Source organism: Daldinia vernicosa (assembly GCF_022497035.1).
Source record: "Daldinia vernicosa strain CBS 139.73 unplaced genomic scaffold F5Y00scaffold_65, whole genome shotgun sequence".
Classification (NCBI taxonomy): Eukaryota; Fungi; Ascomycota; class Sordariomycetes; order Xylariales; family Hypoxylaceae; genus Daldinia; species Daldinia vernicosa.
Window position 1 is genome coordinate 105,388 of NW_025953981.1, and position 21,874 is coordinate 127,261.

The 21,874-nt window shown below is 48.4% G+C and overlaps 9 protein-coding genes across 9 annotated transcripts; 5 read left to right on the top strand and 4 right to left on the bottom strand.

The window, feature by feature from the left end:
* Positions 1–1,877: 1,877 nt before the first annotated feature.
* F5Y00DRAFT_273487 (glycoside hydrolase family 29 protein) lies at positions 1,878–4,509 on the top strand (the record flags this gene model as incomplete). Its single annotated transcript, XM_048013187.1, has 3 exons — positions 1,878–1,982; positions 2,101–3,122; positions 3,185–4,509. The coding sequence occupies 3 exons, from the start codon at positions 1,878–1,880 to the stop codon at positions 4,419–4,421; spliced, it is 2,364 nt and encodes a 787-aa protein (XP_047860831.1). The 3' UTR covers positions 4,422–4,509.
* An 89-nt stretch (positions 4,510–4,598) lies between these two features.
* Positions 4,599–6,234, bottom strand: F5Y00DRAFT_255682 (uncharacterized protein; the record flags this gene model as incomplete). The annotated part of the gene is made up of 2 exons (XM_048010312.1): positions 4,599–5,706; positions 5,783–6,234. The coding sequence occupies 2 exons, from the start codon at positions 6,232–6,234 to the stop codon at positions 4,599–4,601; spliced, it is 1,560 nt and encodes a 519-aa protein (XP_047860832.1).
* Positions 6,235–7,124: 890 nt separating this feature from the next.
* Positions 7,125–8,383, top strand: F5Y00DRAFT_185558 (class I glutamine amidotransferase-like protein). The gene is made up of 5 exons (XM_048005083.1): positions 7,125–7,328; positions 7,401–7,522; positions 7,588–8,004; positions 8,068–8,123; positions 8,204–8,383. The coding sequence occupies exons 1-5, from the start codon at positions 7,226–7,228 to the stop codon at positions 8,316–8,318; spliced, it is 813 nt and encodes a 270-aa protein (XP_047860833.1). The 5' UTR covers positions 7,125–7,225; the 3' UTR covers positions 8,319–8,383.
* F5Y00DRAFT_247705 (haloacid dehalogenase) lies at positions 7,982–9,450 on the bottom strand. Its single transcript, XM_048009315.1, has 3 exons — positions 9,059–9,450; positions 8,428–8,996; positions 7,982–8,323 (listed from the first exon to the last, which is right to left on the bottom strand). The coding sequence occupies exons 1-2, from the start codon at positions 9,225–9,227 to the stop codon at positions 8,449–8,451; spliced, it is 717 nt and encodes a 238-aa protein (XP_047860834.1). The 5' UTR covers positions 9,228–9,450; the 3' UTR covers positions 7,982–8,323; positions 8,428–8,448.
* A 28-nt stretch (positions 9,451–9,478) lies between these two features.
* Positions 9,479–10,733, top strand: F5Y00DRAFT_185667 (uncharacterized protein). The gene has a single exon (XM_048005084.1). The coding sequence runs from the start codon at positions 9,675–9,677 to the stop codon at positions 10,461–10,463; it is 789 nt and encodes a 262-aa protein (XP_047860835.1). The 5' UTR covers positions 9,479–9,674; the 3' UTR covers positions 10,464–10,733.
* On the bottom strand, positions 10,454–12,675 carry F5Y00DRAFT_247716 (DUF367-domain-containing protein). Its single transcript, XM_048009316.1, has one exon. The coding sequence runs from the start codon at positions 12,228–12,230 to the stop codon at positions 11,004–11,006; it is 1,227 nt and encodes a 408-aa protein (XP_047860836.1). The 5' UTR covers positions 12,231–12,675; the 3' UTR covers positions 10,454–11,003.
* A 683-nt stretch (positions 12,676–13,358) lies between these two features.
* On the top strand, positions 13,359–16,055 carry F5Y00DRAFT_247719 (VHS-domain-containing protein). The gene is made up of 4 exons (XM_048009317.1): positions 13,359–14,136; positions 14,193–14,883; positions 14,938–15,425; positions 15,479–16,055. Exons 1-4 carry the CDS (start codon positions 13,591–13,593, stop codon positions 15,683–15,685), a joined length of 1,932 nt encoding a protein of 643 aa, XP_047860837.1. The 5' UTR covers positions 13,359–13,590; the 3' UTR covers positions 15,686–16,055.
* Positions 16,056–16,604: 549 nt separating this feature from the next.
* Positions 16,605–20,229, bottom strand: F5Y00DRAFT_185727 (initiation factor 2). The gene is made up of 3 exons (XM_048005086.1): positions 20,079–20,229; positions 16,915–19,996; positions 16,605–16,804 (listed from the first exon to the last, which is right to left on the bottom strand). The coding sequence occupies exons 1-3, from the start codon at positions 20,100–20,102 to the stop codon at positions 16,653–16,655; spliced, it is 3,258 nt and encodes a 1,085-aa protein (XP_047860838.1). The 5' UTR covers positions 20,103–20,229; the 3' UTR covers positions 16,605–16,652.
* A 103-nt stretch (positions 20,230–20,332) lies between these two features.
* F5Y00DRAFT_247722 (uncharacterized protein) lies at positions 20,333–21,834 on the top strand. Its single transcript, XM_048009318.1, has one exon. The coding sequence runs from the start codon at positions 20,688–20,690 to the stop codon at positions 21,720–21,722; it is 1,035 nt and encodes a 344-aa protein (XP_047860839.1). The 5' UTR covers positions 20,333–20,687; the 3' UTR covers positions 21,723–21,834.
* The last annotated feature ends 40 nt before the right edge of the window (positions 21,835–21,874 follow it).

A 21,874-nucleotide genomic window follows, 5' to 3' on the forward strand; every position in this document is an offset into this window, starting at 1 on the left:
CCAGTTGCCTGCTTGATTCGTCCTGGCGGTAAGCATACTCATTGGTAGCACGCCTAGACATTTATCTTGGGCCACGGCATTGTCGTTAGTGCCTTGTGATGGGGCCGTGGGTGCGTATGTGCGTATGTGACCTGTAAGATTAAACATGTAGCCAACGAATACGTTCCTTCGATATTGCGGCTTCTTGTCACAAGCCTTCTCCCAGTTGAAGCTCCCAGGTAATAAATTCGGTTAACTGTGCCGTAGGGCATACTCCTGAGCGAGGATTACCACAGCGGAAAAAATGGGAATTCCAAATCATTCCGTCGTATAGGAGAAACGGAGTAACTCTCTTAGATGACTTTGCACCCATGGCCTCCTAGGCGAAAATATCAACTCGGATTAGACATGGCTCAAAGTAAGCCCGAGATAATATGATCGCCGATGGATGACTATTGAGCAAGATAGATAGTTCATGCCTTAGTCTATTGAGTCACAATGCAGTCTATAGGACTGCTTCAATCCGGGTTGACAGGACAAGAGGCTCGTAACATTTGGAATACTCGAGAACAATCATCGGTTAGATGGAATGATATTCCAATTCCTACTTTCCATTTGAGTGAACTTGTTAACTCACAATAAAACTTCTCGCTTCACAAAGAAAGACTTACTAGGTACCAAGTTGGCTCGTATATGCCCTGAGAATAAGACATGCGGCTTGTTTATCGAACCTCCCTATGGATAGCGGCGAATCATCAAGGTTGCCACAGGGATTCCCGAGCCTAATCCGCGTGTCGATGGAGCTTTCCCTTTCAGAGCCCGGAATTGATTGAGTCATAAGGACACTTAGAGTTCTTTGCTACTGACTCTAATGAGAAACATAGGTAGTTCTACACGAGAGGGGCATGCTTTGCTATCGATTGTAAACGTTAGCAATATCGGCTACTTCGGAGAGCATGAAGCGATTCGGCTGATAGAGGAAATTAAGCTTAAGCCAACAAGCTGCTCTCTTAAAGTTTGTTCTCCAATTCCCAGGACCGACGATGACCATGGATACCTACTTATTCTATACCTGATATCATCGTCAAGAACTAGCTACACTCTATAATACCACTTTCGATCTCAGCATCCGCTATATCTAGGTATCTAATAATAGCTGTTGCTTTTATTATTAGGTAGTCTAAGATTTAGAAATAGCGTACCTGGGAGTCCAACACGCTGGCTAGCGACTCCGCCAAAAACCTCGTTGGTGGCTATAGTTAGCCTTTTGGGCTTGGTATGCCATGTGAGTATGTGTTGTAACCGGGTCACCCGCGTATGAGATGAAAATTGATTAATTTTGCTGGGGATTAATATATTGGAGTTAATCTATAGAAGACAAGCAGTGGTGGGAGTAAAATTATTATAAAGGTTCAACAAGATATTAATTACCTATATGCGGTCGATGACAAATAATTCAAATTGTGTTTTACATATCTCCATCTACGTTGCGGATTCTCCGTATTCATACGATGGCAGTTAAATAAAATCTATCATAAGTTGAGTGAAGTTAGTATAGTCTTGCGCAATCCCCTCGCGATATCGGGACAATGTTCCAACCCCATGGGGACTCCGCGGGGTTTCGCGAAATCAGTAACCGAGACCAGCCAGCCCAATCATATTCGAGACCTGACATAGGTACGTGTTTCTTGATCCCGAACCAGGTCGTTATCATGCTTGCAGCAGATCTCGGGAGGTGCCTAAAACTGTCGGAATGCGACCCTGCCACGATCGGGTGCCGATCAGGCGGGTGAGGTGAGGACGGACCTAAGGGCCGGCGCGAAAAATACCTAAGCATCTATTCTGCTGGATTAGCAATCCTGATGTAAGGAAATTACGACGACAAGCAAGAAATACTAATGGCCATGATAAGGGGTAACGGCATTCTCATAGGCCTTTTTCTCCGTGCGACGGTCTTCACCGTAGGGTGCATTGGAAAACGGTTAGGATGGTCTGCATCGCAGGTATGGCGCATTTCATGTATTTGCCATGAGACTTCACTCCTAGAAAATAGTGCAGAAGTGTAGTATACTACTGTGCCGCTCAGGGGCGAGAATTGTTGTAGAACTAATGCTGTAAAAGTCTATCCCGCTTGACCTGTCGTCATTCTACAACAATAAAGCATTTGGCACATACCCAGGGGAGGCTTCTTTCGACACTCTAGGGCAATCTTATCCGGTGCCGGATCTAGATGAGCCCTACTATATCTCAAGAGATACAGGCATAGTATACTTGTTTCCAGGATATACCGGACCCGGCAAGCCTGACAATATTATATGCAATAGTCAAACTATAGCGGTACCCCTCGGGTCGTACTTCTCATCCTCGTTCCTCGTCTCCGAGGACAAGGAAGAGGAAATAGTTTCTGGAAATGTGACCTTTACGTATGCTGACAACACCACGTCGGTTTATGAACTGCGCTCTCTGGACTGGTACAGCTTCCTGACAATTAATCGCGGAGAGCTGATATTCTCTAGTCGCTTCACCGCGACCGGTGTGGATTACAACACCAGCCATATATTTGAGCGAACTGCGCATTTGGACCCTGGAAAACAACTCCGCGGTATCACCCTATCGGAACCAACCAGCGCCGACAATGGCCGGCTGCATGTGTTCGCTATTTCGTTATGGAAAGCCGCCGCGGAAGTAGACGTGCAATCGATTCGCCCAACTCAAAAACGGCTTAGCAGCGGTTCGCAAGCAGTTGAAGTTACGGTTAATCATGCCGGAACCGATTGTATTGCAGGAGATGGGCTAGCTCTATCGATCTTTGGTGAACAGCTTCGAACAATCGACACAGGGCATCTTAAGCGGTTATGCCCAGGAGACCAGAAGATCGTAACAATCGGTGTAGAATCGAACTCTACCAAACCACTCAACGCCTTAGTGATTATTGACGATGGCATTACTCAACGATCCCTTGAGTTCGAGAACGTCCAGTTTAGTCTAACCGAATGGACTACCGACCTAGATAACCTCGCAAGACACGAAAGCCCAGAATGGTTTAACAATGCCAAATACGGGATATTCATCCACTGGGGGCCATATTCCGTGACAGGATGGGGCAACTCGTCACCGCACGAGAGCTACGCAGAATGGTTCTGGTAAGCAATATCCCTCATCAATCCCTCCATATGCACACATAACTTCTAACCAAGACACCCAGGTGGTACTCAACACACCACCCCCAATCCGATCCCTCCGACTTCTTCGACTATCGTCTGCGCACCTACGGCAGAGACTGGGCCTACGACGACACCTTCGCCAACTTCACCGCATCTAGCTTCGACCCGAAAGCATGGGTTGACCTGATCGCTGACGCCGGAGCCAAGTACTTCGTCATCACGTCCAAGCACCACGATGGCTTCGCGCTTTTCGATACCGGGGACACCAGCAACCGCTCCGCATTGCACTACGGCCCGCACCGGGACCTGCTCGGCGAGCTCTTCGATGCAGCGACGCAGCACCAACCCCATCTCAAGCGCGGGACGTACTTCTCGTTACCGGAGTGGTTTAACCCGTCCTACGGCCCCTACGGCACGGATACCTGGCCCGGAATCCCCGCTACGAACCCGTATACCGGGGCCACGGAGCCATATATAGGCCACGTCCCCGTCCCGGACTTCCTCACGGATGTCATGCTCCCGCAAATGGAAACCCTAGCGTATACCTACCACACGGACATACTATGGTGCGACTGCGGCGCCGCCAACACAACCGCCGCATTCGCCGCGCACTGGTACAACGCGGCACGCGCCTCCAACCGACAAGTAACTACCAACAGCCGCTGCGGGGTCCCCCAAGCCGCCGACTTCGACACACCAGAATACCAGCAATTCGCATCCGCGCAGCGGCGCAAGTGGGAAAGTAACCGGGGCTTAGATCCGTACAGCTACGGGTACAACCGGGCTACGCCCGACTCCGCATACATGAACGCCAGTAGTATAATATACACGCTTGTAGATATCGTGTCGAAGAACGGGAATCTATTGCTAGATATTGGGCCTAAGGCGGATGGGACGCTGGTGCAGGCCGAGGTGGATAGCTTGTTAGAAGCTGGGAAGTGGATTAGTGGGCATGGAGAGGCGATTTTTGATACGACGTATTGGTTTGTGCAGAGCGAGATTGCTGAGGGGGTGGATGTGAGGTTTACGCAGACGGATGAGGCGTTCTATGTGCTGTTCTTAGAACGACCGGTACTTGAAAACGGCGTTGTTGATATTGCGGCACCGGTGCCGGTGGTAGAAGGCGATGAGGTTAGTTTGCTGGCTGTTGATGGCGGTAAGAACCTAACATGGAGAGTGACGGGGCACGGCAGCGAGACGGTACTCAAGATCGAGATTACTGAGACATTATTGGATAGAGAGGAGTTCTGCTGGGTGTTTAAGATCAAGTATGCATAATAACGCCACAGTCCATACCTGTTTAGAAACTACCCGCCTATGCTAAGATGCTATAATTCGAGGATGCTTTCGTTTGGGTATTGAGAAGGACGCAATTTACTGAAATCATTGAACACCATTAGTTAGTCCCCCCCAAAAGAATCTTTGCTTTCGTAATTCACATATCATAACTCTTCGTTATTCAAGCGTCATCCTTCTCAGATCCCTAGGATGATCAGGCGGGCTCTTTCCATTTCGGTATTGCCACAATCGACTTAGATCTTTCACTCTGACTTTGCCGTCATCAATTTCGTCTTTGTTTTCGTAAAAACTGCCGTGTACCACAACTTCGCCCTGAGCAATACTTCCCTTTCGGCCGGCACGCTCGATCAAGGACCAACTATTTTCAACAGCTTCGCGCAGGTCATCTTTTTCCGTGCCCTTTTCAGCCACTTCTATAACGCTGCTCATGAAATCATTGCGGTCAGCACAGCCCGTAAATTCTCCCTTGGCATTTCGTTTGAGAGGAAACATTTCGTTCAGATAGTGCTGAGAGAATTGATGTCCGCCCCGTGGAGAAGTGTGTTTGAACACGCGTCCAATATATCGAGGCATTTCCGGAGATGCGCGCTCGTTTGTTACGAAATGAAGAATTCCCCATAAAGCGACAAAATCGGTCGTATGGGCATAATGCTCGACATGAGCGATCGCGCGATCGGATGCCGGCACGGTATAAGCCGTCGCATGTGACGCGCTTGACTCCTTTGAGAGCGAAGTGAGCGTCGGGACCCGTCTATTAACTTCAAACGAAGTTCCACTACTGTTTGACGGTCGCCTCCTCAATGATAATGACTGGGCCTCGACTGGAGAGTCGGTGAGCGGGATTTCGGCAATGGTAGTGGGGATCTGTGTGCCTTCTTTTGAATCTTTCTTTTCCATATCCAAAGACAGGACATGTCGATGCGGATTGTTGAAATGATTAGAGGCATTCCCAAACGTATATACCTCAAGCTTTGATAAGAGATTTTGTGGTAGCTCTTGAAGTAGCCAGTCGAGGACCAAACCACCTTCTATTCCACCCTGCGAGTGCAAAATGAAAACTACTTTGGTGTATTGTGGGTTATATAGCTTTTCCTTGATGATCTTATAAGCCGCACGAATGTCGCTTGTAGCGTATCCGAAATTACGTTGTACTAGACACTCGACAACGTCAAATATGATGCCCGTAGTTCGGTTGTGAACACCAATAACTGGTCGCTTGAAAGTGAGAGCCAAACGATTGATGTTGCTCTTAAGCCAAGCTTCTCTGGTTGTTGGGGTTAGCGAGAACAAAAAAAAAAAAAAAAAAGTCACACATCGGATTGTCATGGGGTCACACATACCCGACAGCAACGCCATTTAGGAAAATCCATTGCTCATGTGCATGCTCTTCTAGAGCTGGTGCATATTTCGGGTCGGAAGTGAAGGTAATAGTTTTACCATTCAAACCCAGGCATATTAGCCAGTTCAAAGTAAAGAAGGCCGCCATTCCCACTGCCACCATCCAGACCGGAAATAAGACAGCCAAAGGCAGCGTTAATATGAATAATAACTGAAGGACCACAAGAATTGCATGTATGATCATACACCATATATTCTCCCAAGTAAACGAAAGCTCATCAAAATGGTCACCGTCACAGGGTCGGAGAGGCCAGATTACCCAAGGCAGAGCCCAAGCAAAGGTGAAGAAGTATCTCACATCCCACATCATTAACCGCCAGGGCATATCTGTATAGCTGTAGTTAATAACAGACTCGCCGCCGACCTGCGAGCCGACAAACTCTGTATGATCCATGATGGCTCCTGATTTCGCTCCATTTGATCTCGTGAAGATTCTTGAAAGGTAGAGAAGACCGCCAACCATAGCAACGAGGACGCAGCCGAAGTAGACAGAAAAGTCCATAGAAGAAAAGAGCGACCCCGGATGGGGAGTGCAGCATTCTTTTATAACCCCCAGGATGTCCATCTTCGTATCTTTTCGGCTATACTAACTAAGCCTTGTCTCCCAAACGTCGGTGGCACAGGGAAGAGATAAAGTGCACGGTGGTACCCATGGTGTCGGCAACGGCACGGAGTGGCTACTGGACCGTGACATCGTGGCTAGGGCCCCAGGTAGCGACATCCTGCAGGGCTGAGAAACTTCGCTTCTTGGCGACCATAATTGTATTTATAACCAATAAGCAGTAGTATACGAAGTGTGAGTTGGTCATAATTCGGGTCATCTGAGCTTAGACGCTGGAGCATTTTGAGTTGTGGAGGGTTGGAGAGATAAAATAAGAGGGAGTTCCTCTATAAAGGTGTCCCTTTTATTCTCACCATGCTCTTGATTCGTTAACAATCCCGAGGGGCTGTAATTAAGCTTTACCGAACAGTCATAAGCCATAAGCCATAAGCTATGTGTTACGTGTTTGCTTTTTATCCCAGGGGAGGCAGCATTACATCATATGAATGGTTTCAATCAGATATGTACACAAAGAGATACGTAGGTCTACTCATAGCAGGCAGCTGCCGCTATAAAATACAGGGCTTAGGGATGTGTTACAAAGTCAGGTCGCACTACATGGACAAACGAAGTGCCATGTGACCCGCTTCGGTCCGTGCTAGGTCAGGGCAGTCACCGTATTAGCGCTACTACTCAGTTAGGCAGGTGCCCTATGTAGGTCTCTGAGCTTTCTAATAAGCTTAGCTCGCGGTTACGTCAATTCTCTTTCGTTAACTTCAACCCAACTTGTTTAATTTCTTGACTCGTAATTCAACCGAATCGAAGTCGACATAAACCTAGAGAAATGGAAGAGATAATTGAAGAGCCGCAAATTACCTCACCGGGGACCTCGGTCGCAACACCCAAGGTTCTCATTATGATGGCCGACTATGGCCATGACCCTACGGGTGCGCCACCCCCAAAGGACGTCTATCTTACGTCCACTATGCATAGTTCGATCTATAACTTATCCCTCTTAGAAACCGCCGTACCTTACACCGCATTCAAGAACACGGGCTATGAAGTCCAGTTCGCGACCGAGAAGGGAAATCATCCGCGATGCGACAAGAAAATGCTGGAGGGGTTTACTCAAAAGCTACTCGTACGCCATGACGGCTCGTGACGGCTCATTAGATGTTTGAGCTAGCTATCCTAATATCCTAGCAGGGCGCAAAGAAGGAAGTTATACACTTGTATAAAAAGATGGCCGTGAGCGACGAGATGCGCCACCCGCTCTCATGGTCCGCTCCTGGCTTTTCCCTCGATCCCTTTGATATCGTCGTCTTCCCTGGAGGCCACGATAAGGGAATGAAGCAAATCATCGAGTCGCCCATCGTTCATAAACTTGTAGTAGATTATTTTCCCAGGACTAAGAAGCCGAGCAAGAAGATTATTGCTGCCGTGTGTCATGGCGTCATGGTCTTATCCGAGTCAAAAGATGCCAATGGCAATAGTGTCATACGGGATTGCATCACGACGGCATTGCCTGCGAAATTCGAACAAGCCGCATACTGGAGCACCCGGGCAGTCCTCGGCGACTACTACAAGACGTATGGTCATGGAAGCGAAGATGTTGAGCAATCGGTATGAAAGCTGCGCCTCCGCAAAACGACGTCGACGTAAGTATCTAACTAAACCAATTCATAGATTAAAAAGGTCCTTACCGACCCAGCTCAGTTCAAGGCCAGCTTAAACCCCGGCCCGTAAGTTATTTTTCACCGCTTAATTTTAAGGCTACGATTGTATTATAGCCAAATCTCCTTCGCTCACTATATACTTCTAGGTTTACCGTTGAAGATGAGCAGTATAATTACATCAGTGCTCGGTATCCAGGTGACGCGGAACTATTCGCCGAGGAGATCATCAAGCTCTTTGAGAGCTTCCATAAGATCGTGTAAATGCTCTTATTCCTGCGTTAGCGCAGTCTCTTGATACCAGATTGTCGATACCCGTCTTGGTGGGTATATAAGAACAGGTATATTTCACGAGAATGACCTAGTTACATACCTAGGTATATAGTCTAATACACTAATCCTTCAGGATTGAGGCGATTGCTTCATCAACTCCCGATGCTACGACTACAGGTGCGCGCTTTTCATCTAGCCGGTCTATCCAACCTTTACCAATTCGGTCGATAAATGCTGCTTTTAGTCCTGCTGCCCTTGAACCGACAATATCGAACGGGTTGGCGCTTACAACCCAAACATCGCTTGCTCTCCCCTGTTTTCCAACTTGTTCGACTAGATGATCATACACTCTCCTATCCGGTTTGAAACACTTTAAGCTGTCAACTGTAATTAACGATTTGAACCTCTCTGCGTGAGGTCCCAATTCCGGCGAGGTTTTGATCGAGTTCCCAACCATCTCATCAGTGCCATTAGAAAAGACGTAGGCATCCACCGAATCTTTATTATTTTCCAAGAGCTGCAACGCAGAGGGAATGTCGGGGAAAACATGCAATGCGTCATACGACTTCATAAGGGTATCCGCGTCTTTCGCCGAGAGTGTCAACCCATGCTCTGCTACCGCGTGGCCCAAAGCGTTGCGCGTTATCTCGCTGAATGACTTATATTCGCCTAATACCCCTTGTTAGATATTATTCGGCGTGGTTGTCGAGGCCAGAACGTAACAGCCCTACCCATGCTATTAATCCGCCACGTATATTCCAGCTGGTACCGCCGCCATAAGGCAGCCAATTGTTTAGCTTTATCTTCATCGTAGATCTTAGCTAGCTCGTGAGCTATCGACTCGGTGGATAGTAGCGTCCCGTATAGGTCAAACGCGATAACTGTCTTCTTAGCCACCATTTTGAACCACACCCTTTGGAAAGTTTCCCGGGGAATGAGTCAATTAGCAAGGGACGATGGTGCGCTCACCCCATATCTTCACCCGAGGTTTGTTGGTGAGATCTCATACGCTTTGTCATCGTCATGAATTGCCATGGGTTATATATTAGCCGGTTCATGCGGGGTAGCTAGATACTGAATTAGGATAGGTGAATCTATAGCTTTAAGTTATGTCTACCTTTTATTCTATTCTATATCTTCATCTTTATTAATTTAAGGTAAACTACCTAAGGTATATAAGAGTCAATAAATTGGGCATTGTTGTATGTATACTTCCGATCCATTATGCTAGCACTCTCTTACGTCACTTACATAGACATATCTCTATTTTAATTTATTGCACATGTATTATACAGATCTCAGGTTTATAAGTGAAGCATACCAAATAATTTAAGATAAAATGACAAGATGACATCCCTACCAGAAGACCAACAAAGAAACTACGAGATCTTCCGGGATTGTCTCTCAACCGCACTTATAGAGAAGATCTCACGACCCGAGCCAAAGCCAAAACGGAGATCCAAGTCTAAGAAACGCACTTCTTCTTCCCCAGCATCAACACAAGACACCGCAGACACAGATCTCAACAATGCAGACGATTTAGTCGATTTTGTAGACTACATCGCAACCGAAACTTTCCGCGCCCTCCCTAAAGAACTCAAGACCGTTGATTATCATGAATACACCAAAGACGCTACGCTCCAAGCGCGTTTCGCCCACCGCCTGCCTCTCACCGGCGCCGATACCCCAACCATCCTCCCAACCCTCGACCCCGCCATCGCCGATTCCCTCTCCACATACAGCATAACCAGCGAACCCACACAAGGCCCCGACGAATTCCTCGCTCCCATCCTAACCGCCTTCCTATCTTCCCTAGGGACCCCTCCCCGCGCCCCTCGCGCCACTCTCCTCGACGCAGATGGATGCGAGCTCTGCGGACGGGACTGGGTCCCGTTATCGTATCACCACTTGATCCCGCGGTTTGTGCACGACAAGGCCGTTAAGCGCGGGTGGCATCGGGCGGAGGACCTGGAGAATGTGGCGTGGCTGTGTGGGGCGTGTCATCGCTTTGTGCATCGGTTTGCGGGGCACGAGGAGTTGGCTAGACGGTATTATACGGTGGAGTTGCTGATGGGAGAGGAGGGAGTTAGGAGGTGGGTGGACTGGGTAGGGAGGTTGAGGTGGAAGGGGCGGTGATTTACACTCGGGAGGGCTTGGGCTTGAGGTGTTGTGTGGTAGGTGGGTATAGGATGCTTGCTTGTATATAGGGCGATGATGATGATGATGATGATACTAGAGACTCTTCAAGCCCTTGATTAGGGCTGGGGGATGGAGGTAGAACTGGAATCTGTTTTGTGGCTTGTATATACTAACGTCTAATATTGAACATATCGGGCGTAATATAGATTCCTACTTCATGGCAAAGAAAGGATACATGATGTACCTGTTGCTCAAGCACTGTTGAGAACCTATACGTGCGGCATACATGTAGACTAGAAGCTATATCATGGGAAAGTTTACCTCAACCACATTTAATTACTTACCTTTCGGGGAGCACACTATTCGCAAAGCTACGGTATTATCTACGATAGGTTTATTCTCGTACCAGAGTCTTACGACCCACGCAGATATCGGAAACGCACCTAAACAAAAATGTCCCCATAGCACCATTTAAGGCTGAAGAACATAATATGAGTAACGGGATAACCAGATACACTTCATAGAATAGTTATCTGATCACCATCTCTTCGGTGCCTCCGCAGTACCTGACGAAAATGTCCGACTCATAATATTCGCTCTCGATCTCTCCTTCTCAAGCTTCGCTAGTCCTGTCCTATCCGTGACGGGCGTGGCGTCGATAATATTATCGAAAGCGTCATCTCCCTCGTCGTCTGATCCGTTATCCGAGTCTGGTTCTGCGTCGGAGTCGATTTTATATCTTTGCGGTTGGAGTGGGGGCGGTATTGCCTGTGGCTTCGGCTTCCGGCCTATCTCATCTGCATTGGCGAACGGCTTTGACGCGAGGACCTTGCGTCGAATCTCCTCCATTTCGGCATCGTCATCAGTGTCGTCTGAAATATCAAATGGGTCTCTGCTAGCCTCTTCCTCTTGCGAGTCTTTTTTGCTTTCCCCTAGTTTTGGCCATTGAGTCGGCTTCTTACCCAGATAGATTCCGTCGACGCTATCGTTATCTCCGTCTTCACCTTCTTCCTCTTCATCGTCGTCTTCCTCTTCCTCTTCATCATCCGAGTCAACGACAATTCGCCGATTAACATTGCCACCTTTCCATAAATCGTCGTCATCTGCGTTTTCTCTGCTTTCGGCGTGCTCCCTCTCTAATCGTTCCATCCATTCCTTCTCGGTCTTTACGATCTCGTCCTCGTCTGCGCAAGCCGCATATTTCTTCAACAACTTCGAGTTGATAGCCAGAAAAGACTCCCCATAGTTAAATGGTCGTAGAACCTCCTCCGCCCAATCGGCATGTCCGCATATGTAGAACGAAGCAGCCAAAGCCTCTACACAGTTCAACCGCAGAGGCTTTCCGTAATTGACTGTATTTGCAGCGACTAAGTACGGCAGTAGTCGCTCGCATTTGCCGCCAACTTTGTTCCATTGAACTTCCTGCGTTCGCGCCCAGGAGCACTCAACGACAGCGGCGCCGTACTGATCCATGAGCTCCTTATCGGCGGGAGAAAGCTTGTGCTTCCCGTTAGGTGTGATAATAACACCATTGTGTCTTTGGCCTAGGTGAAGGTCTCGCATGAGGCCGAGTCGTATTAACTTCTTCCCTGAGCATCGTTTCGGATCGCAATGATTCAAATCCCAACAAGCAGCTTTAAAGGCAGGTTTAAAGGGAGCTGACCCCTGTTCTGAATCGTCTTCGGTAGTGCGCGGTCGAGGCCGGGCGTTTCCATGACCTTTTCCACCTCGAGATGAGAATTTGTCTTTCTTGTGGCGAACCATGTTTTTATGAGAGTTGTTTTCAGAATAGCAATAGTGGAATAAGGGAAGGGAAAACGGGTGGCAATCGTATATTGTAGCCTCGTAGTGTCTACCTTAGACTAGGTAGGGACTTAGTGAACATGTCTTAATTGCAGGGACTATTAAATTCTTCGAAATGATGTTGAATGACGAGGCGTGGGGCAGATATCTACCCTGCAGCCCTGGACTCCGAAATTGAAACTGGCTCGTGGCGGGGTTTACAGCAGTGGATCCATCCTGATAAGATCATTGATGTGGATCCATCTAAAATAAATAGCGGATAAACTTGATAGTCCGTTCGTATTGTACCTTTTTCTCGGGTTCCTTTGTCTTCTTCGCCGCGCCGCTGCCACAGCTCTGTGCCACAATACAAGGTTCAAATGGGATGGAAGTGGGATGCGACTCGGCAGCTCGGGAAGTTTGTACGAAGTACGAAGTAGCCAGCACTTCCAATTACATAGTGGGTTTAATGAATTTAGTGAGTTTAGTTTAGAGTATTGCTATTTCAGTAGTAATGGTATTTCAGTAGTAGTCACTTTTAGACCCACCTTTTTAATATATCCCGCATAATCGCATGAACAGCGGGATAGGCAGGTATCGCACAAGTATTACATGTATTTCCCATACAATTTACCTGGCCGCGCATGTATTTTTTATGATAATCCCGCTAAACCTGCTACTTTTATATACTAAGTTATTAAATAGCCTCGTATAATATAGCTGCTTGATTAGCTAGCCAGCCAGCCTTATACCTTTAAACCTTACATCGGGACCTTGTTTTTAGCCTTTTACCTCGTAATGATTGGATGTGACCGTATCTTTTTTAATTGATGCATGCGATCGATTTAAATCAATGTAATAAGACGTATAGGCCTTGCGTTGTAATTGAATTCAATTGATTGAATTAAATAAGAGGCTGTACGAGAGGGTGTAAGATAAGGGTATTACCAGACAATACAAGTGTACAGTAACGAATTTGTATGAGGGGCGAGGTACTTGGTGGTATATGATAGCCCCGTATACTGCTTATCTACCTAGTGTTGCTCTTAAAAGTGACTACTACTGAAATACCATTACTACTGAAATAGCAATACTCTTAGTTTAATGGGCGCCGCATTAACACCGTAACATCTTCTAGGTAGCATCTTAGTGAATGAACCCTTTTTGAGCTTCATCACTCACCAAAACATTATCGTTGCCAATGAATAAAAATACCAATCGTCGATCTCGCGCCACCTTATATCTATGGATGAGCTTATGGCCTTGAGCGCATTGCAATAAACCCAATTATATTGTCTTACATCAGTTCCCGCTTGTGACAACCCAATTTGAACCCGTCAAGATGGAGGCCGCCTCCGCTCGAGCGGCGGCCAGAGATCGTTGGAGCGAGATGGGCTTTCCAAGACCATCTCAGCTTCAACGATTCATAGCGAGCGCCTGCAGTCCCGAGAACTATGAACCGAACCTCGCGCTAAACCTCGAAATCTCGGATCTGATCAACAGCAAGAAAGGCAGCGCTCCACGCGAGGCAGCAGTCGCCATAGTCAACTATATCAACTCGCGCAACCCAAACGTCAGCCTCCTAGCCATCAGCCTTCTTGACATATGCGTCAAAAACTGCGGATACCCCTTTCATCTCCAGATCAGTACTAAGGAATTCTTAAACGAGCTTGTGAGAAGGTTTCCCGAGAGGCCTCCTATCCGTTATACCAAAGTCCAATCTAAGATCTTGGAAGCTATTGAAGAATGGAGGAGCACGATATGCGAAACCAGCCGGTACAAGGAAGACTTGGGCTTCATTCGGGATATGCACCGTTTGTTGAGTTACAAGGGTTACCATTTTCCCGAGGTCCGGAGGGATGACGCTGCCGTTTTGAATCCGAGTGACGTGAGTAGGCCACGGCGCCTTTTTGCTGTGTCGGTCGATCTAGCTAACCGTTTTAGAATCTTAAATCGGCTGAGGAAATGGAGGAGGAAGAGCGGGAAGCACAGTCCGCCAAGCTACAAGAACTAATACGTAGAGGTGCCCCAGAAGACTTACAAGAAGCAAACCGACTTATGAAGATTATGGCCGGCTACGACACAAGATCTAAGACGGACTATCGCGCGAAGGCAGCTGAGGAAGTCGGCAAGATCCAAGCCAAGGCGCGCCTGCTGGAGGAGAGGTTAGCGGCGTTTAAGCCGGGCGATTCCATGAAGGATGGCGATGTCTTCGAAGAATTGGCCTCGTCGCTACAAAGCGCGCAGCCCAAGATCCAGAAGATGTGCGAAGAAGAGTCCGACGACCACGAAGCCGTAGCCAAGTTATTCGAGATTAACGATAGTATACATAGGACAGTCGAGCGGTGGAAGCTCCTCAAGAAGGGCGATATAGAAGGCGCCAACAAGATAGCCGCGGGCGCGCCCGTCGCCACATCATCCGCGGCAGCTGGAAAGTCGACATCGGCCGCAGGCGAGCTGTCGTTAATCGACTTTGATGGAGATGCAGCAGCGAACGGTTCTGGTAACAATGCTGCCGGGTCGAGTTCGCAAGTTGGCGGTCTTGAGAACGATCTTCTTGGTCTCTCCCTAGGGGGTAGCAGTGACAGTTTCGGCCAAGGTGGCGGAATATCACTTGGCTTCGGGGCGAATCAGAGTATGTCAGATTTGGTTTCTGTTAGAATGAACAGTATCGCTGATCTTCATCTAGATGTTCCGGGGCCTGCCTTGCTGTCATCAGTAACCCAAAATAGCAGCGCAAGAGCGCCATCTCCTACCCCTCCACCGTTTTCTCCCTTTTCAGGATTCGCATCGAACCCCGCAGGATCCCAGTCGAACACTCCGCAACTAAATCTTTCCCAACAATCTTCTTTCTCCAGGCCACCCCAGAAGGCGCCCACCGCCAGCGATCCTTTCGCGGCTCTCGCTTCTCCCCAATTCTCATCTAAGCCAGCTACTCCCAAACCTGCAGCGCCTCCTGCGACAGCTGATGATGACGAATGGTCATTTTCTTCCGCGTTACCACCCGAACCTTCTCTTCCCAAAGAACTCCGAGTAAACGTTAAGGACGGCCCCTTGCAAATATACCTCAACGCAGCGAGGTCACGGACGCCAAACGCCCTTTCGTTAGTCTTCCTCTTCTCCAATACTACCGCCGCGCCTATAAGTAATCTTCACTTCCAACTGGCCGTAACAAAGGTGAGCTGGCTCCATTGCCCCTATCCCAATAAAAAAGTAACTAACAGCCGCAGGGCTTCGAGCTCCAACTCCAGCCGCAGACGGGCCGCGCCTTGCAGCCTAGGCAGACGGATGGCGTGTCACAGTCTGTCGAGGTGTTCCACGCGGGAGACCGGACTAAGAAGGTAGACAGCATCAAGCTCAGGTGGCGCGTTTCTTACACCCTGGGCGCTGAGAATAAGGCCGAGATGGGCGAGATACCCGAGTTTAGCATTGCGTGAGCTGGTGGCTATGATTTGACAACGATGAGGATAGATTAGGTAGGTGGTGATATAGGGGCAAGGAGGAGTGTGTGTAGGAAGAAGTGCAAATGCAAGTCGGAGTGGAATGGAAATAAATGCGGGGGTAATAGTAGATTCGAATGATCAATTCCGCGTTGACGCCCCTTCTACATATGATTCTACATTTTCCCCCCTACATGCTTGCTTAACTAGGTGAATCGTAAGGCGCGTGGAGCGTCGATCCGAGGCATTGGCTTTTAGAGACCTTACTGTTTTGCTGGTTTTATCTCTACACCATCGCCATCCTAGTTATATAGAAGAAGAGTATTGATGTCCGCCTAAGCATATTCTCTCTTCGTATCTATCTACCTAACTCACATCCCATTTCCTTCGCTTGATAAACAGCCGCCGAACTCTATATCAAACGGCTAGAAAAATGGTGTTTTACTTTAGAAGTATGTAAGGAAATTTCATGTTCATCAATCACAAGATTCGCTTATATCAAAGTCAATATCCCCCAGTACAAGAAGAATATGTATGCATACCAGGTAGGTAAGCAATTCTGCATTTCATCAAGGATATGTATTGGGGAGAGTTGACTAGGTAAACGACGATACCACATGTATATCTATATACATACCTACCTAGGTAAGCACCCGAGTACACAATGTCTAGATACATTACTCGGCCCAATAGAATACAACCGATGGGAAACGAGTACCGCCCCCAAGCCCCCATCATCCCTTGTCACCCTATCCATATGCTCATTTTTTCTACCGATATATATATATATGAACGTGACCAGCCCCCGATATGCAGTGCACCGTCCAGCTGTGTTCACATACACCCATATCATACAAGGCATCCCGTAGTTTACCTTCAGGTTAACCAGCTAGACAGTTAAATATCTCATGCAACCTCCCTCCAACCCTGAAAAGTCATCACTATAGCCGACCAGATTCGTCACCTATAAGCTGCGCTCAGTTCTAACCTCCTCGTAAGCCTGAATCAGATCGCCGACCTGGAAGTCTTGGAACTCTTCGAAGCCGATGCCACACTCGGTGCCCTTGCGCACCTCCGCCACGTCCTTCTTGACATGCTTTAGGGTTTCGAGTTTGCCTGCGAGGGGCGTTAGTACAAGAACTGAGAGGAAGGTATACATCCGCGCGGAAAGAACCGAAAGGAAAGGAGATGTTGAAGGAAATGGAATAAAAAATAAGAGGGCTCACCGTCATAGATCGTCTTCCCACCCCTGATAATACGGAAGAGATTATTCCTCGCCACCTGCCCGGTGCGCACCCTACACCCGGCAATATTCTTATACGTGCGGCCCTTAATATTAATCGGGAAGATTTGCAGCACCTCCGCCTCGCCTAGCACGCTGCTGGTGATCTCAGGCTCTAGATATTCACTTAGAGTGGCCTTGACGTCGTCCACCAAATGATAGATAACATTATGGTCCATGATCTTCACCCCTTTCCCCTCCGCCATCTGCTCGACGTATCCCGGCGTTGTCGTCGCGAAGTTAACAATCACCGAGTTCGACGCTGCCGCGTGCTCTACGTCGAACTCGCGGACAGGGCCCGTGCCTGACCTCAGGATGCGCGGTTGCACTTCGTGGTTACCTAACTCCTGTATCGCGGCGCATACTGCTTCCACGGAGCCGTGAAGATCGCCCTTAACTACGAAGTTGACCGTCTTCGGGCCGTTATCTTCTTCAGGTAAGGGCTCGACAACCGCTTCATCAGCCGCAGCAGCCTTCTCGCGAGCACGTTTTTCTTGGAGCGCTCTGCGGGCCTCGGATATGGCTGCCTGAGCAACAGCATCTTTCTCCCGCTCGAGAAGACCCTCGCGGTATTCTACCGCATCTTTAGCGCGGCCCTCATCAGGCGCCTGGATAACTTGGTCGCCGGCAGCAGGAAGATCTTTCCAGCCTAAAACTTCGACCGGAGTGCCAGGCGGCGCCTCGTCTATTTCAAGCCCAGCCTCGTTGCGCAGATGTCGGATCTTTGCCCATGTGACACCAGCTGCGATATAGTCACCGGGTCGCAGAGTACCTCGCTTAACAAGAACGGTAGCGGCTTTTCCTAAGGGCTTAAGGCTACTCTCGAGGACCCAACCTTCTGCGGGACCGTCGAGTTCGGCGCGATGGTCCAAGATTTCAGAGAGCGTAAGGATGTTTTCTTCCAAGTCTTCCATACCCTGACCCGTCTTGCCACTCACGCAGACAACTTGGACGTCTCCACCAAAGTCTTCAATCTCAACTCCTTCACGCGCAAGGTCATGCTTAACCTGATCTATACGGGCACCATCCGTATCAATTTTGCTTATAGCTACAATCATTGGCACCTTAGCCGCGCGTGCATGTTTAATAGCCTCAATAGTCTGCGGCTTAACGCTGTCATCCGCGGCTACGACCAAGACGACAATATCCGTCACATAGGCACCTCTTTGACGCATCGTAAGGAAAGCAGCGTGCCCGGGGGTGTCGAGGAAAGTGATAGGCATGCCGGAGGAGAGCTTCACAGAGAAGGCACCAATTCGCTGCGTGATACCGCCGTGCTCCTGAGCTGCTATAGATGATTTGCGAAGATAATCAAGTAAGGTTGTCTTTCCATGATCAACGTGACCCATAATTGTCACAACCGGCGGTCGTAGTGGCAGAACCGACGGATCTGCAGGTGGAGGGCGAGGTTTGAGGTCATGTTCCGCACCAGACTCGACTGTCGGCTCGTAGCCATACTCCTGCGCAACAAGTGCAGCCGTTTCTCCTGCCATAAGGCTGTCCAGTGTTACATCCTCGAAGCCTAACTCGCCAAGTTGAATTAAGAATAGATTAGGTTCCACTTTCAATGCCTCAGCCAATGCTGGGATGCTGATCAATTCTGGCAGCAAGATGGGCACCGCGCCGGCCCTTTCAGCTTCGCGTTCCGCTCTACGTTGTGCCTTTTGTCGACGTTTCTCTTGGTATTGGTCGTAGTCAAATCCTCCCTCGTCATCTCCATCGTCTCCGCGCCTAGAACTACGCCGTGAACGCCTATTACGACCTCCGCCTCTCTCCTCCTCATCAAACCGATCCGGTCGATTATCACGGCCACGGTTTCGATCCGGGCCCTGGAAGCCAACATCTATTTCAGGTGTAGCATATGGTTTTTTCTCTGCGTCTCCTTCGACTGAGGGTTCTTCCACCTTAGTTCTCCTTTTGGGTTTCGCATTATCAAACTCTTTGCCCCAATCGTCCAAATCGGATACTACTTCTTTTTTATCCGTGCTGCTCTGCATAGCAGCCCAAGGGTCCTTCTTGGGAGACTGTATCGAATTTAAGTCATTTTTGTCATCAAATGTTTTCGAAGCTTGCTCTGGAGCCGCGGGTTGTTCAGACTTAGGTCCTAGAAAGCCACCGGAACTCTTATTCATAATAGCCCAAAAGTCCTCACCATCAGATTTACTAGGTGTTTGCTTTCGCGCCAATAAGCCCCATCCCGAATTGATGTCCGGTTTAGGGGATGATTTAATAGTATTATCCGGAGTGGCTCGAGACGTCGGTTTTGGCGGCGGCTGTCGATCCTGCTCTGTACTAGGTGATTTCGACTCCTGACTCGTTGCCTGTACCGGCTCGGACCCATCATCGCGAGATAAAGATAGTATTCTCTGTAATGGCTGGCGACTAGGTGTGGTGGTCATTTGAGGCTTGTGCCATACTTTTCTTATTATGTTTCCTAGAGGTCCAGGATTTGACCCTCTATCCCCCTCCCTCCTGGAAGAATTTGACTCTGGCGAACGGGATGAATTAGGCCTTAAAGTGTTAGGGAAGTTGGGCTGAGCACTAGAGTTAGAAGCCGAGTTAGGCTGTAAAGGGGTCGATATAGTGCCTGAATTGAGCCCCAAAGACAAAAGACGCCTAGCCGGCCTTGCGCGATTCTCACTGGGCCTGGTGTCGCTTGTCCAAGAGGGAATTTTTTTTATAGTCACGCCATCTCTATTCAGGCTCTCCTCAATAGCTTCTTGCTTTTGTGCGTTCCATATAAATTTCGCTGAGGGGCCATTATTAGCTGGCTTCGGCTTCGGGGCTTCGGCAGCCTGCTGGGCTTTCTGTTTTGCAAGTAGCTGCTGGCGTGCTAGAAGTTCATGCGGGGAGAGAAAGTCATCCGGGTTAGACTGCGTTTGAGGCTTAACCTGGTTTCCCCATCCCGCACCCCATCCGTCATCGCCCCTTAAAATCGATGTGGTTGAAAAGAGTTTTTCGGTCCGCGGGGTCGCTGGCCGTAGCGAAAGGCGATGTCGACAGAAAGCGCATATTGAAGACTCCCGCTACATAACATATTAATTAGCTTAGTTACAACTAGACTCAAAGTAAATATGATTGGAATGAATCCAATGCGAATGAACTCACCCCTGATACTCTCGCTCTCAACATGGTGAAAGTGACTGCTTCATATCGCCATGCGACTTTTCGAAGCTAGAATAATCCTAGTCAAGGTTTATCGAGATAAAAAGTTCCGTATCGCGACGCACGTCAAATCGTCAAATCGGATACCAAAAACCTTTTAGTGGGACCAAAAGGATGAAGCCGCGGGGCCGTCAATGCCGAGACAAAACGGCGTCAAAATAAGTGCCTAACAAAAGGAATATTTTATAAAAGGTTCTTTCGGAATATATTGAACAGAACAATTACAAAAAATCATACTAATATAAAATGGGCTCTAAATTTCATTTTAATATAAGTCATAAAGATATTCTCGGGTATTTCGCTGAGTTATGTGGATAGGAGAGTGAGACTGGTGGTATGTTAGTACTTACAAAATCGGCACTTATTTTGACGCTGTTCTGTGAGACAACGGATCTATCAGCCACGATAAATGCAGGGGCAAGGGCCAGCAGGGGTAGCTTCAGCCACAATCCCTGTCATCTCAAGTTTTTGACAACTTTCATCCCCTATCTATCCTGTCCTTCATTTTAATCGTTAACTCGATTTTTCTATTCTTCTACATTTTTCAATACCATGGCTCGCCAAAGAGGTTCGGTGAAGTCCCCTTCCACTAAGAAGAAGGATACCGGCCCGCCGGCCCCCTTTAAGAGGCCCCCTGAGGTCCTGCAGCCTTTCATCGAGACGCTTGATGAGAAGTGCGTATATATCACACACATCGACAGCCACCAGCGGGACTTCAAGCGCAAGATCTTTATTGTCCCCGTGCTCATGAACATTGCCCTAACAGCCGCCCTGCTATATCGTATATGGTATATTGCGCCTTACTACCTACGGATCTTCGTCTCTATTCTAGGTTATTTCAATGAGACCACCATGGTTGTCGATGAGATGGAGTGGAACGAGATCATCCCCGAGGTCGCCAAGCGCGCCTTCTCTTTCATGCTGGACTTTCTGCTTTTCGTTTTTGTCTGGTCCTGGCCTATCGATTTTGTCATAGGTAACGAGCATGGAAGCCCTGTCATGTGGCGGTGGAACGTGGGGTTCAGAAACCAAGAGGTTGTCGTGCGAAGGAGTAGGAAGTGGGTCGAAGCTGCTGGCGACTTAGTCAACGATGAAGGGGCGAGAAGCCTCTTTATGTCGCGTATCAGTATAGCGACAGAACCCATGCTTATCAACGAAAAGACGGGCTATCTTCTTATGACTGCTGACTGGGACCTGGACTGGGCCGCCATGGTTGACGCTACTATGATGGTGGACGAGAAGATGGCCGCAATTGAAGCATTTAAGACAGTCATCCTGCTTTTCCACGAGGATTACGGATGGCTCTCTGTGGACACGGCAGTTGGTGAGAATGACGAGGGAGACGATAGGAGACGTCAGGTTTTCGCATTCCGAGATGCTCTTGCTGCTGTTGGCAAGGAAGCTCTATTTTATCGCTGGATCGAGATAATACAATTTGAATCAACAAGGCCTGGTGGTTTCACGCCAGATAGACAGGAAAAAACTGCGCAAGAAATCAGAGATTTGTTCATCAAGGAGGGCATCGACTTTGATAAATTCTGGGAGGAGAGTGTGGGCCAGAGTGGTCCAGCTACTCCCGGGATGTAATTGATATAGATAGAAATGTAGACGGGAGGGTTTAGAATAGATATATATACTACTATGCACATTATGCAGGTATTCGGTTTAGTTTAAGATCTGCCAATAAGTTCATCAATGCCAATTGATTTATTATTAAATTGCTAGCCTATGTACCGCAT

Excerpts from the sequence above, each read along its gene's own strand:
- F5Y00DRAFT_185558 (XM_048005083.1), top strand. The coding sequence starts at position 7,226 with ATGGAAGAGATAATTGAAGAGCCGCAAATTACCTCACCGGGGACCTCG. Across the intron at positions 7,523-7,587 it reads GGTTTACTCAAAAGCTACTC|GGCGCAAAGAAGGAAGTTAT; the intron begins GTACGCCATGAC and ends ATATCCTAGCAG. Across the intron at positions 8,005-8,067 it reads GCGAAGATGTTGAGCAATCG|ATTAAAAAGGTCCTTACCGA; the intron begins GTATGAAAGCTG and ends ACCAATTCATAG.
- F5Y00DRAFT_185727 (XM_048005086.1), bottom strand. The coding sequence starts at position 20,102 with ATGTTGAGAGCGAGAGTATCAGGG. Across the intron at positions 19,997-20,078 it reads TGAGAGCGAGAGTATCAGGG|CGGGAGTCTTCAATATGCGC; the intron begins GTGAGTTCATTC and ends TATGTTATGTAG. Across the intron at positions 16,805-16,914 it reads TGGGAAGACGATCTATGACG|GCAAACTCGAAACCCTAAAG; the intron begins GTGAGCCCTCTT and ends CGCCCCTCGCAG.
- F5Y00DRAFT_185667 (XM_048005084.1), top strand. The coding sequence starts at position 9,675 with ATGACATCCCTACCAGAAGACCAACAAAGAAACTACGAGATCTTCCGG.
- F5Y00DRAFT_247719 (XM_048009317.1), top strand. The coding sequence starts at position 13,591 with ATGGAGGCCGCCTCCGCTCGAGCGGCGGCCAGAGATCGTTGGAGCGAG. Across the intron at positions 14,137-14,192 it reads CCGTTTTGAATCCGAGTGAC|AATCTTAAATCGGCTGAGGA; the intron begins GTGAGTAGGCCA and ends TAACCGTTTTAG. Across the intron at positions 15,426-15,478 it reads TCCAACTGGCCGTAACAAAG|GGCTTCGAGCTCCAACTCCA; the intron begins GTGAGCTGGCTC and ends TAACAGCCGCAG.
- F5Y00DRAFT_247716 (XM_048009316.1), bottom strand. The coding sequence starts at position 12,230 with ATGGTTCGCCACAAGAAAGACAAATTCTCATCTCGAGGTGGAAAAGGT.
- F5Y00DRAFT_247705 (XM_048009315.1), bottom strand. The coding sequence starts at position 9,227 with ATGGTGGCTAAGAAGACAGTTATCGCGTTTGACCTATACGGGACGCTA. Across the intron at positions 8,997-9,058 it reads GTGGCGGATTAATAGCATGG|GCGAATATAAGTCATTCAGC; the intron begins GTAGGGCTGTTA and ends AAGGGGTATTAG.
- F5Y00DRAFT_247722 (XM_048009318.1), top strand. The coding sequence starts at position 20,688 with ATGGCTCGCCAAAGAGGTTCGGTGAAGTCCCCTTCCACTAAGAAGAAG.